This window comes from Diospyros lotus, chromosome 10, assembly GCF_014633365.1.
Source record: "Diospyros lotus cultivar Yz01 chromosome 10, ASM1463336v1, whole genome shotgun sequence".
In the NCBI taxonomy this organism is placed as follows: domain Eukaryota; kingdom Viridiplantae; phylum Streptophyta; class Magnoliopsida; order Ericales; family Ebenaceae; genus Diospyros; species Diospyros lotus.
This window is the reverse complement of record NC_068347.1, coordinates 25,598,187-25,612,084: the sequence shown is the minus strand read 5'-3', so window position 1 is coordinate 25,612,084 and position 13,898 is coordinate 25,598,187. Positions and strand designations below refer to the sequence as shown.

Below are 13,898 nucleotides of genomic sequence, written 5' to 3'. Positions count from 1 at the left end.
CAAAAGTCAACCAAGTCGCTAACTACAGGGCTCAAAAATCATTCCGCCCTCCACGCCCGCCGCCACTTCCTAAATAATGGTTGGTTATAACTTAACTTGTAAACAGGTTTTATGAGTTCTTATTTATTTATTGAGATAATTATTATTTTTTTATTTTTGATATATAAAAGGAGAGGATTAAGTAATTATTATTGGTTGAAAGCAAGGTTCTTGATTTATTAGTTAAGATGTGAAGAGGAGGAAATATAAAATTAGATGGTATTAATAAAATTGGATAAAAATTATATAAAAAAATAAAAAGATAATTTATTTACAAAATGAGTCCCTTTATTATTATTTTTTGAGATTATTATCTTTACGTGATCTTTCGTCGCTATGTTCTCGATTTCGGCAGAGAAAATAAATCGCAGATGATCATTTAATTCTTATCTAAGTTAAGTATTAAACTCGTGACTTATTAATATTAATTTTAACGTATTATTTATTTACTATTTAACCTATATCCCGATACTCTTTATTATTATTCCTTTCATTGATGCAAAACACTAACCAAAGAACGGAATTTGATTCCACTCGTGTAAAATGCACAAAACCAACCGAGGCATAAGACAAGTTCCTCTCTCAACCATTTCCCAAATATTATTTAAATGCATTAATCATAGAGGAGGGTCTTCACCAGGCAGATAGGATGGAAATCCAATCTCAATTTGGTTCTTCTTCCTGTGAAAGAGGCTGCTGAGATTAGGCAAAAGTAGTTTTCTCGACGAATTAGTTTTCTGCTTTTCCAACTTTCGGGAAGAATTGACTCCATCCAGTGGTTTCTGCATTTGAATCCGGTGGTCGAGGGATGATTCTGATGACAGATCTGCTTCTGCGAGAATCCGAGATGCAGCTTCAGCTGCCTTCTTTTTCTCTCTATCACACCATCTCCGGAGCTCTGTTTCCACCGCCTTCTTGGCTGCCTCCGCCGCCTCTGCCCTCTTCAGAAACTCCTCGGTTGCAGCTTTCATGTCATCTATCTCTTTTCGAGATGCTTCCAATCTCTGGAGGAGGTTCTCCTGTTCACTAGCTTTGACAGCCTCCACCTGAGCCACTGCAGCAGCGACTTTCATTTCTGCCAGTTTCTCAGACTCGTCAACTTTCCAGTTCAACGCCACAAACTCTTCTCTTGAGATAGTGATCTGGGCATTGGACTCAAAAGCCGAGGTGCGTGCAGCACTAGTTCTCTCGGACAACATTTTAATCTCTTCAACAGCCCTTGCCTCAGCTGCTTTTGCATCTTCAGCTTCCTCCAGAGCTACTACGAGCTTCATCTCTGCTGCCTCCAAGGCAATTCTGGTCGCTTCTGTTTCCTTCATCAACTCTTCGACTTTATTTTTCATCTCTTCTGCTTCAGGTCTTGCATTTTCACTTTCGGATGATATCTGGTGCAGTGACGAGGTCACTTCTTTGGAAGCGCCTCTTACTTTGGATTCTCCAGCAAGGGCTGCCTCGAGCTCAGACTTACTTTTGCAGAGCTTGACACGCAGATTCCCTTTAGCGTATCCCATTTCCGCTTCCTTCTTCTTTAGCTCAGAAGGCTCCCTCTGCACGTTCACCAGCTCCAGTTTGAGGGACTCCACCAAGCTTCGAAGCGGGCTCTCTTCTTCAGCAACTTTATGAAGAGAGTCCTTGTCACCATCCAACTCTAACGTGACAGTACTGATGGAATTTCTATATGAACCCTTCACATTTTCCAACTCGTTTTGCAGGGCTCCAATCTCAGCCACTGTTTCAGGCAACTGGCCTCCAAGATCTTTATTGAGTTCAGGATCAAAGTCTTTCTTCAAAGCAAGCCATTTCTTCGCCAACTCTTCAAGGATAGCTATATACAACTGCTTCTGGATACCCTTCTTAGCTGATATCTTCACCTGTTCTTGTTCCACTTGCATTACTGCAAGCTTCACCTGCCAGATGGACTCCTCTATAGTAGTGATCTCCTTGAAAAGTTCCCCAAATTTCTCTAAATTTGCTTTCACTTCATCCTCAGCTTCTATGGCTTGTCTGAATGCAATTGTTTTAGCTTCCTGGATTGCATTACAGTCCAGAAATATTTGCCTCAGGAGTTGTTTTGCAGCACCTTGTTCGGTAATTGATAGCTTCTTGTTCCACTCTCTTTTACTTTCCAAGTCCTGTTTACCGGCACCATTAGTTGCAACCAGACAGTCAGATTTTGTTCCTTCTAGTTGCTTCATCTGATTCTTTACACCTTGTGTTACCGTAGCTGCTGATTGTTTTGATTCAGTTATGTTTTTAAGCTTCTGGGATAGATCGTCAACTGTCCTTTTAGCCTCTTCAAGCTCTACGAGTGTTTGAACTTTTGTAGTTTCGGCATTCTTCAGTTGTTCCTTGAGCTTATGCAACTCTTTCTGCACCAAGTGAAGCTGTGTTTCTTTTGTCAATACTCTCTGCAGTGAAGACAGAAGTGTATATACATAGGATCAGAATCTACAAAAGGTCACCCTATGGAATATCCATGATCAATAACCTCCCCTGATAAGATTTATCGACTTCTCATTTACAATTTGGATAAGTAGTAAGAAGAGGAGGATCAAAACTACAAAAGGTCAACCTATGTAATGTCCATGAATAACCTCCATTGATAAGATATCAATTTGGCATTCACAATTTGGATAAGTTGTAAGAGAAAGGTAAAATATGCTACAACGAACAACCCATCCAAAATCCCATTACCCGTGCCATGGCAGCTTTGCTACTTGACGACATCAAGAGCTAGAGACTTTATAGAAGCACGTTATAAAGGCAATTGTCATTTAATCAATATGGTGAGAGTACAATAATAATTTAAAAAATAAAATTAACCCTCTATTTAACAGTTTAAGTTTTTAGATGAGACAATGGTTAATTATTTAACATGATATAAAAGCAGGCAAAGGTCTTGAGTTAAAACCTCACCGCCAACTCAATATTTAAATTATTGAGTAGCGAAACCTAACCACAAGTGATGAGGTGTGTTGAGAGAAAAATAATAATATAACAGATTTAGTCAACTCTCTATCTAAACTTAAAACTTTTAGATGAGAAGGTGATTAGCTATTCAACACAATAGAGTTGTCTTATAAATACTGCTGAGATATGGAAATAAACAGTTTATTTGAACACTTGATTACTAGTCTTGAAAATATAATCACCTAACTATAAAGTACAAATAAAAGAATAAAAAGAAAAAAATGTAGAAGAAGATAGGCATCCTATGTCTCATCATCTGGCTATGAAGATAGCATCCTTTTATGAAAAGAAAAGGGGAAAAAAAAACATCATATGATATTACAGAAAGCACCATCAGATTTTCTCGGCTTCAAACCCATCTCAGCTCACTTTCTAGTGCAGAAAGAATTAGCTCCAGATCCAAAAAGCTTGAAATAGGTTGCACACTTAACATGCAAAATATAGCATCCTACCCATAATTGTGATCTGAACACCAACCAAAAATATATCAACATACCATAAACAAACAATATCGTCATAATGTGTTCCATGATCATATCAATTATTTTGATTTTCTGCCATCTCATGAAACTTTTTCATATGAAAATGGTGTTAGAATTTATTTCATCATTCTCATACTAAGAGTTGCGTCTGAAATGAAATCTAGCAAAAAAATTTGTTATATTTTTCTTTTACATAAAATTTATATTGTCAATGTGACTTTTAAAAGTTAGTTGAAATTATGAATGTCATGCCACTAATCCCAACTTGGTTGAGTAAGGTGTAATTGACGATAATAATGATATAAACAAATAAATTAAAAAAAAAAAAAACACATGGCCAAAAATCTATAACAGTAGATATAGACATGAGAAGAAAACCGATCCCTTGATTAGTGGGGATCAATTCCAATCCCTTGATTGGTGTTCCAATCACTTGATTGATTTTTTAGAATAGGAATATTTTGTAAATAAGTTTTTTAAGTAAGTTTCCTAGTTTATAAATCAGTTCCTAACTTGCTAGTTTTGTTGTATCCTACCGGAGAGTCGCGTATTCCTAAGTAAGGTGAAATAAAATTATTCTTCTCTTAGCATGCATGGTATCAAAGCAGGGAAGTCACCCTTGCGCTATCAAACCCTAGGCAGTACTTATGCTGTCAAACCCTAGGCACGCCGGCCGCTAACCCTCCAACCTTGGACCCGCTGCCATCGTCATTACTCAACGACCGTCTTTCCCTTTCTAGTCTGATGACATAGTAGTCCAACACGACTCATCGTCACCTCCTCTCTCAGATCCAACGATACCCAGGACTCATAGTCAACTCCTCTTCAGTCGCATGATTCTCAGATTTGATCACGTCCTCAGGTCAGGTCCTATATAGTTCTGCCACCGTCTGGTACAGCGCACCTTCTCTGAGAATTGGGATGTCTTCCCTAAGGAGAATCATTTCTTGATGGCTTGATCAAACACTTGAAAAAATCCACCAGTGATGCAGCACTGCTGGAATCATATTCTGATTGTGGACAGTGGACACATGGAGGTTGGAATGCATTCAGTGGATGAAAACAAACTACAGGAATTTGGATTAGACAAGCCTATTTCTTCATTTTAGTTAGAGAGAATGGCATTAGTGACTCCTACTCCCAATGAAGCCCAATCTAGTCCCTTCAGCAAATAGCAGTTTGATCAATTCCTGAAATTGCTAAAGTATAATTCGTTACCGTAAGCCTCATTGTTCTTTGGCCCATTCAAGTATAAATACTTTATAGCCCTATTTGGTTCTTTAAAATATGCTCCATGGATCATTGATTCAAGGACATCTGATCATATGACCAGTTTGTCCAGGTAGTGAAAAGATAAGAATAATATATGATAGTTTTTCACCTATTGCAAGTAAAGATCTCATTAAAATTTCTAAAAATATTGATCTTTAATCAGTACTTTATGTTCCTAAACTTGCTTGTAATATTCTATCTATTAGTAAACTCTCAAAAGATTCTAACTACTATATTACCTTTTTTTTTATTCTTATTGCTTATTTCAGGATCAAAACTCAGGAAAGATAATTGGCAATGCTAGAAAGATAAACGGACTTTACTACTTTAATGAGGATTTGTTTAGTAATGAAAAAGCTCAAGGATTGAGTGGTGATAATTCAATTTCTATTTCTCATCAAATAATGCAATGGCATTTTAGACTAGGCCATCCTAGTCTTCCTTATTTAACACACTTGTTTCCTAAATTGTTTAAAAGGAGTGGATTATTCTATGTTTCAATGTGAAAGCTATCATTTGTCTAAAGATCATCGTATTAAATTTGTTTCAAAACTGTCATGACCAGGATCAGTTGGGTTACTTATTTTTGCAATAGATTATTTTATTTTGCTGAAGTAGTTAACTATTAATAGTATTTTCAGGTTATTATTAGTTATGGAGTGTTTTAGGAGTAGTTATTGGTAGTGGGGGAGTGGTAACTGCTCTGTAATAGTTTTATATATTAAGCTATAGCCCTCATTACAGGAATATCAATGATCAGAATTAAAATTCTTACTTTCTCTCAAGTTCTCACTGTTTCTCCCTTATTTCTATTTGTTTTCTCCCTCATTTATGTATGTTCACCCTATTATTCTGTCTATTTCTTCCCCACTTCTTCCTATTTCTCCCTCAATTTCAATTCAATCTTCAAAGAAAACATTAGTTAGAAATAAAGTCCTGACAAAAACCTTACAACCTTTCAAAACCATTTTATTTGATTCATAGTGATGTTTAAGGACCCTTAAAGGTTACCACTTTATCTGCCAAAAGATGGTTTGTAATTTATCAATGATCATACTAAACTATGTTGGGTTTACTTAATAAGAAATCCGAAGTGGCAAGAATTTTCAAAGATTTTTTTACTTGATCGAAGCCCAATTTAAAACAAAAATGTGTATTCTTCAATCTGATAATAGGATAGAGTATTTCAATGAATGTTTAGGAGAATTTTTAAAAGAAAAAGGTATTTTACATCAATCAACACGTCGTGACACTCCCTAGTAGAATGGCATAACTGAGCGAAAAAATAGATATTTACTTGAGGTAGCTAGAGCTATTATGTTGTCTATGAATGTCCTAAAATACCTCTAGGGAAATATTGTTTTAATTGCTTGCTATGTAATAAATAGAATGCCAATTTGGGTCTTAAACTTTGAGACATCTTTGAATTCTCTAAAAAAAATTTCCCGATGTGCCGATTATACTTTGAGTTACCTTTAAAAACCACAATTTTATTTATCCAAATTGGATCCAACAACTGAAAAAAGTGTTTTTGTTGGTTACGCTCCAAATAAAAAAGGGTACAAATGCTTTAATCCTTTGACAAAGAAAACTCACATAAGTAGAGATGTGTCTTTCATAGAGAATCAACCCTATTTTACAAAAAATCATCTTTAAGGGGAGAATAATGCAGTAGAAGATAATTTTTTGCAAATTCCTAAACCACTACCAAACATGCTTGACACCCCCTTTGAAAATTTCTAAACCATTACCAAACATGATTGACACCCCAATTCACTTTGATAAACAATTCAAGGAAACTGGTGTTCAAAATAATGAAGAACATGATTTGTTTAGTTCACAGGTGCCAAGCATGATGGAGTCAGAACCATGGGGAGAATTACTATAAATGGATCAAAGCAATCTGAAACCTATGGTTCAATTTTATATTAGAAGAAAAACTCAAAAAAAATGCTATTAATTCGAATATCCCTCAAACAATTGATGGAATCTTCAAGTGATGGTCTTCCTTCCACTTAAGGTAACTCTAAAAGTTACTCCTTTAAATTCTTCCCCACTTGATTTAGGGGCTCTAAAGTACTTCCTTGGGATGGAATTTGCAAGATCAAAAGAGAGAATTGTTGTTAATCAACTTATGTCCTAGATTTTCTTAGTGAAATAGGAATGCTCGGATGCAAGATAGCCGAAACTCCCATGGAACCCAACTTGAAGCTACAGCCTGCCGAAGCCAAAGATGTGGTAAATAAAGAGAAATACCAAAGACTGAAGGGTAGACTCATCTATTTGTCTCATACTTGACTTGATATAGCTTCTGTAGTGAGTGTGGTAAGTCAATTTATGCATCCACTAGGTTTAGAACACTTTGAAGTTGTCTACAAAATCCTAAGGAACTTAAAGGGGACACTTGGAAAATGACTACTCTTTAAAAACTAAGGACATGTACAAATAGAGGCCTATACCGATGCAGATTGGGCAGGTAGCATTATGGATAAAAGATCTACTTCAGGCTATTATACCTTTGTGGGAGGTAATCTTGTTGAAATCGAAATTGATGGGGCTTACCTCCTTCATTCAGTCCACCCCAAGCACAATATCCCCCCCCCCCCCCTCCCCAATTTTAACAATCTCAAATAAGCCATAAATTCTTCTCCATGAATCTCCCAACAAAATCCCATGCAAGCTGACTAATTGAGGACCTTGTTACCGTTTGCAGTTGTCACTAAAAGGGGATGAGTGTCAGTGACCTCACAATTGAGCTTTCTGGCCATGGTCTCATCCAAAAAAGTTGTGGGTACTACCACTGTCAATAAGCACCATCAATTGACAGTTTTGCACCTTACCTTCCACCTTGATAATCTTATTGTTTGCTAACCCCTTTAGGGCATGCACGGAAATTTCTCCACTGTCATCTCCTTCAGCCTTGGATGGTCTACTTGGTTCTCCTCCTTTCACCTCTTCTCCTTTCAACAAAAGTAATTGCCTCTTACACCTATGTCCCGGGAAATATTTATCACCACAACAGTAGCACAACCCTACTTGTCGCCTCTACTCTATCATCTTTCCTCCTGGGGCTGCCCAAGGTTAGCTGCCAGTAAGGTAAGTATCCCTTTGTGTCCTTTACCTGCCTCCTTACCAACTCTTTTGTTTTCTACTTACCAGACGCTGGAGTTCACCCCTCTCATCTATACCCTCTGCTTCTTCATCAAGGCCTTTACAGTTAACTCCTGCAATCGGGTACTTTCAGCCGCTTGTTTGATGGTTCGGGGTTGCAACATCTTCACTATTGGCCTCACCTCATCACTTAATCCACTAACGAAACTTGATACAAACTATTCTTTTGTTAGGTGGGGGTTATGGATCATCATCAGTGACCTTAGCTCTTCAAACTTGAGCTAGTAGGTTTGTACTGATCCTTTTTGTTTGAGTTTATTGAACTCTTCTATCACATCCATCATACTTCTATCCCCAAATCTCTCACACAAGTCATCTGCAAACTCATTCCATAGACAACCCTCCTTCACCCAGATCCACCCTTGGAACCAGGCATCTCCCATGTCATTAAGGTAGGCATAAGCTAATGTAATCTTCTGTTGATCGAGCACATTGTACATAGTGAACATCTTTTCACAAGTTCTCACCAACCTTGAGTTCTCCCCATCAAACAGTGGTATCTCCAACTTTGGAGCAGGGAAACTCGGCTAATTGCAATTAGCCTGAGTCCCTTGTCTCCTCTCTAAAGTGTTCTCCCCCATAATCTCTAATTCTATCTCAAACTCCGATGACCCTATTGGTCTGTGTCCCATTCCTACTCTGGGAAGGATTGGTTCTGATCGCTCCCTATGAGGAAATTCAGCAAAAAGCCTTACCGGTTGTTGATTGGAGAACATCCTTATAAATTGTTGAATATATTCTCTCATCTAATCACACATCTGTTCACGTAACAGATTGCTCTATTCCCAATTCTCCTCTCGCCACCTTTCCATCACCCTATCAATCCTTGTCTCCACCATCGTTTCGATCGAGGATTCCAGAGTTCCCATCTGCATCTGCATATCAACCATCGCCACCGTGACTTGCTACAACTGCAACTCCATATGTTTCATCCTTGTTCCATCAGCCATAGCAACAAACTTCACGAGAAAGAACTCCACCCAAGAGCATTGCTCTGATACCAGAATGTTAGCTCCCAAAGGATCTGGCCAATTCTCTCAACAATTTGGTGAGAATGTTAGAGAAAGAGGAAGAATTAAAGAAGTTTAGAAGGAATTAGAAGCACCAAGAATGGAGGGAGAAGAGAATAAGAGAGAGAAATTCAGAAGAATATCAGAATTCTGGTATTAGATATTCTCCTTAGGTGTGGATAGCTTGTATATGTAAGCTGATCCAGCCACCCATGTGCGGATAACTGCCTCCACGTTCTGGGAATTACAAGCAATTGAGCTATTTCACTAGGTACAATTCTTACAGCCGTAACTAACTAGGTAGAACTCCTCAATGTTGTAACTTCCTTAGTACACTACTCATCATCTATAGCCTTCTCTAAATAAGGTATCTCCCTACATAGCTGGTACATGACAAGGTCATTTTCACAACTCAAATCTATGCCTTTCCAATCACAAATGATCAACCTTAATATGTGCTGCCACCGAGACTTGCCCTCTGTGTTGGTTATAATCATTTGAATCAAATTGTAGGTTATACAACATAATGTAGTTGAGATGCATTCATTCTTCAAGTCAATTACCCTTCATTTTTTTATTTTTCTGAGTGAAAAACTCATGTATTGAGGAAAAGAGCCTCTGAAGAGTCAAATGGCTCAAATCCATTCAATTATGAAGAAAGCATCCGATCTTATTGATTGTGGCGTAAAGGATCGTGTAGTAAAGTCCCTCGTATATTTTAGTCTTCAAATGATATTAATATGAAATATCTTCCAGACATCACTTTGTAGTGAAATGTTCTATGGTTTCCTGCAGCTTTTTTTTTAGGTGGAAAGAATAAGCAGCCAAAAGATGTCTATTGTCAAGAAAAGAACTCCAGAAAAGAAAGAGCTCTGGTTAGCTTCCACCTGAAATATTTACCTAGAGGGGAGTCTTTACCTATCTTTGTAAGAGAGAAGCTTCCGTGTCTTGGAGAGACTAATAGAGGAATAACATGCAATACATGACTTTTATTGCACTTCAAAAATATGTATACATAAAGTCTAATACCTATAGCATTTTAAAAACTGCCATTGCCAAATTATTTAAAAGATCTATTAGATCAACCATTTAGGAACTAAATGTTTTACATCTAATCTTCTAAATACACTCCACTATATGTCAACAAATATATATATAGGGGTAGAGTAATTTTTTTACCCTCAATTTTCCAATATAATCCTCCAACAATATGATTTTTCCATTCGAGCAGTCTTAACTTCTAAAATTTAGAAAATCTGACTCCATTATGGCATCTACAAACTCTGTACACCATAAAGTTTAATTGAACCTCACCTGAACAGTACTTCACTGATAAATTTTAGAGGGAACTTATCGCGTGAAATCAGAAATAGGAGGGCCATTTATATATATAGTCCATGTTGTGTTTCCATATTGTACTTGTTGGTTTCACCATATCAACTAAGTGATGGAACACAACTATATCAATTATCTTCATTCACCACCATCTCATGAAACTTCTCCATGTGAAGATGGTGTTCAAACTTCATTTCATCATTACTCCGCCAGGGGATATTATCCACTGCCGGTCCCAAGCCCAGATAAAGGAAGAGGGTTGCGTTAGGTAGCCGACAGCCAGCATAAAACCTAGTCGGATTTAAATATGAATTCTAGACAAACTATCTGTTGGGATATAACCCACATAGAAGTCTAGAGTTCATGTAGCCAACCCCACATAGTGGGATAACGGCTGGATATGTTGTTGTTGTTGTTGTATTTATATATATAGTCCACACTTCTCTCTACCTAGTGGGATTAAGGCTTAATATGTTGTTGTGGTCCACACTTCTACAATGATGATTTAAATTTGCAGCTAAAGGAAGTATGCCTTTTCTAGGCTTAATAAGTCTTTATAATAAAAAAACCCAAACGCGGTGCCAAGCTGTCAACAACGTGCCTCTCTCCCACTGGCCCCAACACCCCCCCTCCTCCACTGCCGTCTCTCCCCAGCAGAACCAAAGTATCCTAGGTTTGCCAGCACCTACACATTGTCAGTTAAGCATGAAGAGCATCAATCACTTACTGCTTATTTCTAGAATGCAATTATATTCGAGCTGCCCTTGGATACCATACAATTAAGCTTCAAAATAGTGTCCCACCAGAGGTAATGGAATTACCCAACAAATGAAAAACTTAACTGTCACTAATATGTTCTCTGCATGGTTTACTGAGTATCAGAAATACCTCTGCAGAATAAGGTTTTGCTTTCTTGGTAGCAGGTTTTTCCCCTGAGAAAGTGCCTTCACCAAATAAGCTGACAGCATCCTTGACAGATTGGAAAGGTGCCCTGGTGTCTATCTCGCCAAACCCCACTTTAACAGAATCAGGAGTATTTGGACAGTCTTTTTCTCCCATAATGCTCTAATTATTATGCTTGTTTAACCCCAGCTGCTGAGAACAATCAGAAACATTTAAAATGCTGAGCTTACTTAGAAAAGCATTACCAAGATAAATAGTTGCAAGAACAACCTATCAAATTGTGATACCATAGAAGGTAACTTCAGAACTGAAATATGTCAACCCAAGTATGATGTAAGAGGATCTGAAAATATATTTAAATAGTAAATTAAGTGCATGCAGGCTTATTATTTAAATATTAGATAACATGTGCCAGCTTTGAAAGTGTTATCAACTAACTGCAGCAGAAACATCGCCTTAATAACAATCAGATAAAAGTTACCATTAGTAGCTCCTTACATGTCATCTTAAAGTGCACTTACAACTATTACAAATACTAATCAAATTCTACCATAAGTTTACACACACTAGCAATTAACAAACACCTCAGGGAATGAGTCGACACACCATTCATTTAAGGCCACATAATAAATCAGTGATGCAAAAGAGGAATCCTTTAATCAACAGAAACATCATTACTCAAAGGAATCCCCTTCTAGGACTAAAGAGATAACACCAGTCATTGAGGTTTTTTCCCCTTGTCAAGGTAATAGAGACCAATAAATGTTGTACTTATGGTCAGTGACAACAAGAAGTCCCACTTTTCATTTTCACTCATTTCCCATTCAACCCCAAACATTTCAATGCCATTATTACCTCAATATTCCTGTCATGAGAGGTTCTTCAAAATCATAAACCATCCCACCTTTTGCCTTAAAAGGAAGTTTCATATACCAAATGTATTTCCAAAACTAAGATCTTTAGAACTTTACCATGAGTATGTTACAGAAAACTCTCCTACAGAATTTTGAGTAATTGATTTTCACATGTTGAACCAGTAAGTCCCCTTATCCACAGTGGACGCCAAGCCCTTCCTCTCATATTCCTATTCTTCTAATCATCTTAAAATGTAATTTTTCCATTATCAAACTCCAAAAGTATCTTGTTCATAGAATTTGATTCATAGTTATCACAGTTTAAGCAGGGTAACCTTTTAACAACGCTCTTTTTTGAATTTTCCTTTCACATTTGTCTACACATTGAGAATCCTCTAATAGCACTAAAATCAAATCAAAACCAAGGAAGAACTAGATAACTAGCTATGCAAGCCCATAAAAATGCTCATTAGAAAATTTCCAATGTAAGGACAACTTAGAAAGGAAGTCCAAAAACTGATAATGTAAAAGTCAAGTCCTCTTCACTATGACACCTGATCTTAATCATGCTAGAGTAAAAATTTAACTACGTGCAAAAGGTTCCCACCATTTAAAAGTCTTGAGAGAGTCTAACATGCTCATCCTTATCCCATCATTTAAAAAGTTTGTTCCCATATTTCAAACTTGTGATGTCAGCTCATGATCCAGCAACCTTACCATTGCGTAACATGCACACTCTCTAGATTATGCACAGTAGCTCTATGCAATCCATTAATAAATTTGTTTTACTTAAAGCAGATAATTAGTTCAAAAATATTTGCCATTAAATGTAAGGGCCACACTAAAATCTAAAAGCAAACCTTCCCAATTTTAGTATCAAGAAACTTGTTATGGCTCAAGGGTTTGACTTCATAGAATGAAAATAATAGCATCTCCAACTAATCAACTAAAGAGATTGAACAATTCATGAGTCCCCACCAGATTCTTTTTTCTCTTTCAGTTTTTCTTGTTTCTTCTTTCTTCCCCTTCTTTCTTTAATTCCTCAGATGGGGCCAAAAATTGATGGAAATGAATAAATATATAGGCATTGCAATAGGGGTCACATGCATACCTGATTAATCTCGTGAACTCCTTGAATAATGTTACACTTCAACCATTGGTTGAACCCTACTTTGACGTAATATACGAGTAATTCCTAATTTTTTCATGGCATGAAGAGGAGATGTCGGCATTTTATCAAATATACAAGAAAATTTGTGATGAAGAACAGGAAATGCGTCAAAGAAAGCAATCAGTTTATATAAAAAACATGATGTTCAAAGACACAAGTTGAAAAGTAGGAAAAGCAGAGAGTAAAAACTTAATGATGGCTTACTTCAAAACCCTAATAACCAATCTTCAAAACCCAAAAAATGTCTCAAAAGCTCTGAGAAGGGCAAGAATTCTTGATCATCGTCGTAAATCTGCATATTCTATAGAAAATGTCGAAAACTAAATTTGAATCTCTGAAAATGCAATAAAAAAAAGCGCCACCGGAAAACAGTCCAGGATTCCGTTATAGTCTTTAATCAAACTGAATACATAAAGAGATGTAGTAACAGTAATATGTACTCTGTAAATTCGGAAACAAGCGTTTTTTTTCCCTTTTGAATGACGAAGGAACGATTTTTTCTCCCTTTTGAATCACGAAGGAGGTTTCTCGGAGAACCGAAACGGAAGAGAGAGAGAGAGAGATTTGAAGTTTGAAATGCCGTTTCAGAGATCAAGACAAATCTTTAAAGCAGCAAATGACAGAGAGGGAGAGAGAGAGTGGGGAGGGAGAAGAGTGACGAGTCAGATAAACGTTATTTGCCCACGCGGAT

The 13,898-nt window shown here is 37.0% G+C and overlaps 1 protein-coding gene across 13 annotated transcripts; it reads right to left on the bottom strand.

The window, feature by feature from the left end:
- Window positions 1-518: 518 nt before the first annotated feature.
- On the bottom strand, window positions 519-13,874 carry LOC127811654 (WEB family protein At5g55860-like). 13 transcript variants are annotated; one of them, XM_052351711.1, is made up of 5 exons: window positions 13,648-13,874; window positions 13,412-13,508; window positions 13,148-13,231; window positions 11,168-11,374; window positions 519-2,447 (listed from the first exon to the last, which is right to left on the bottom strand). In XM_052351711.1, the coding sequence occupies exons 4-5, from the start codon at window positions 11,336-11,338 to the stop codon at window positions 657-659; spliced, it is 1,962 nt and encodes a 653-aa protein (XP_052207671.1). In that variant the 5' UTR covers window positions 11,339-11,374; window positions 13,148-13,231; window positions 13,412-13,508; window positions 13,648-13,874; the 3' UTR covers window positions 519-656. The 13 variants fall into 13 exon arrangements, with proteins under 13 accessions (XP_052207671.1, XP_052207669.1, XP_052207674.1 ...); XM_052351709.1 differs by lacking the exon at window positions 13,148-13,231 and adding an exon at window positions 11,453-11,525 and having other exon boundaries at window positions 11,168-11,371; XM_052351714.1 differs by lacking the exon at window positions 13,148-13,231 and adding an exon at window positions 11,453-11,525 and having other exon boundaries at window positions 11,168-11,371; window positions 13,412-13,499.
- Window positions 13,875-13,898: the final 24 nt, after the last annotated feature.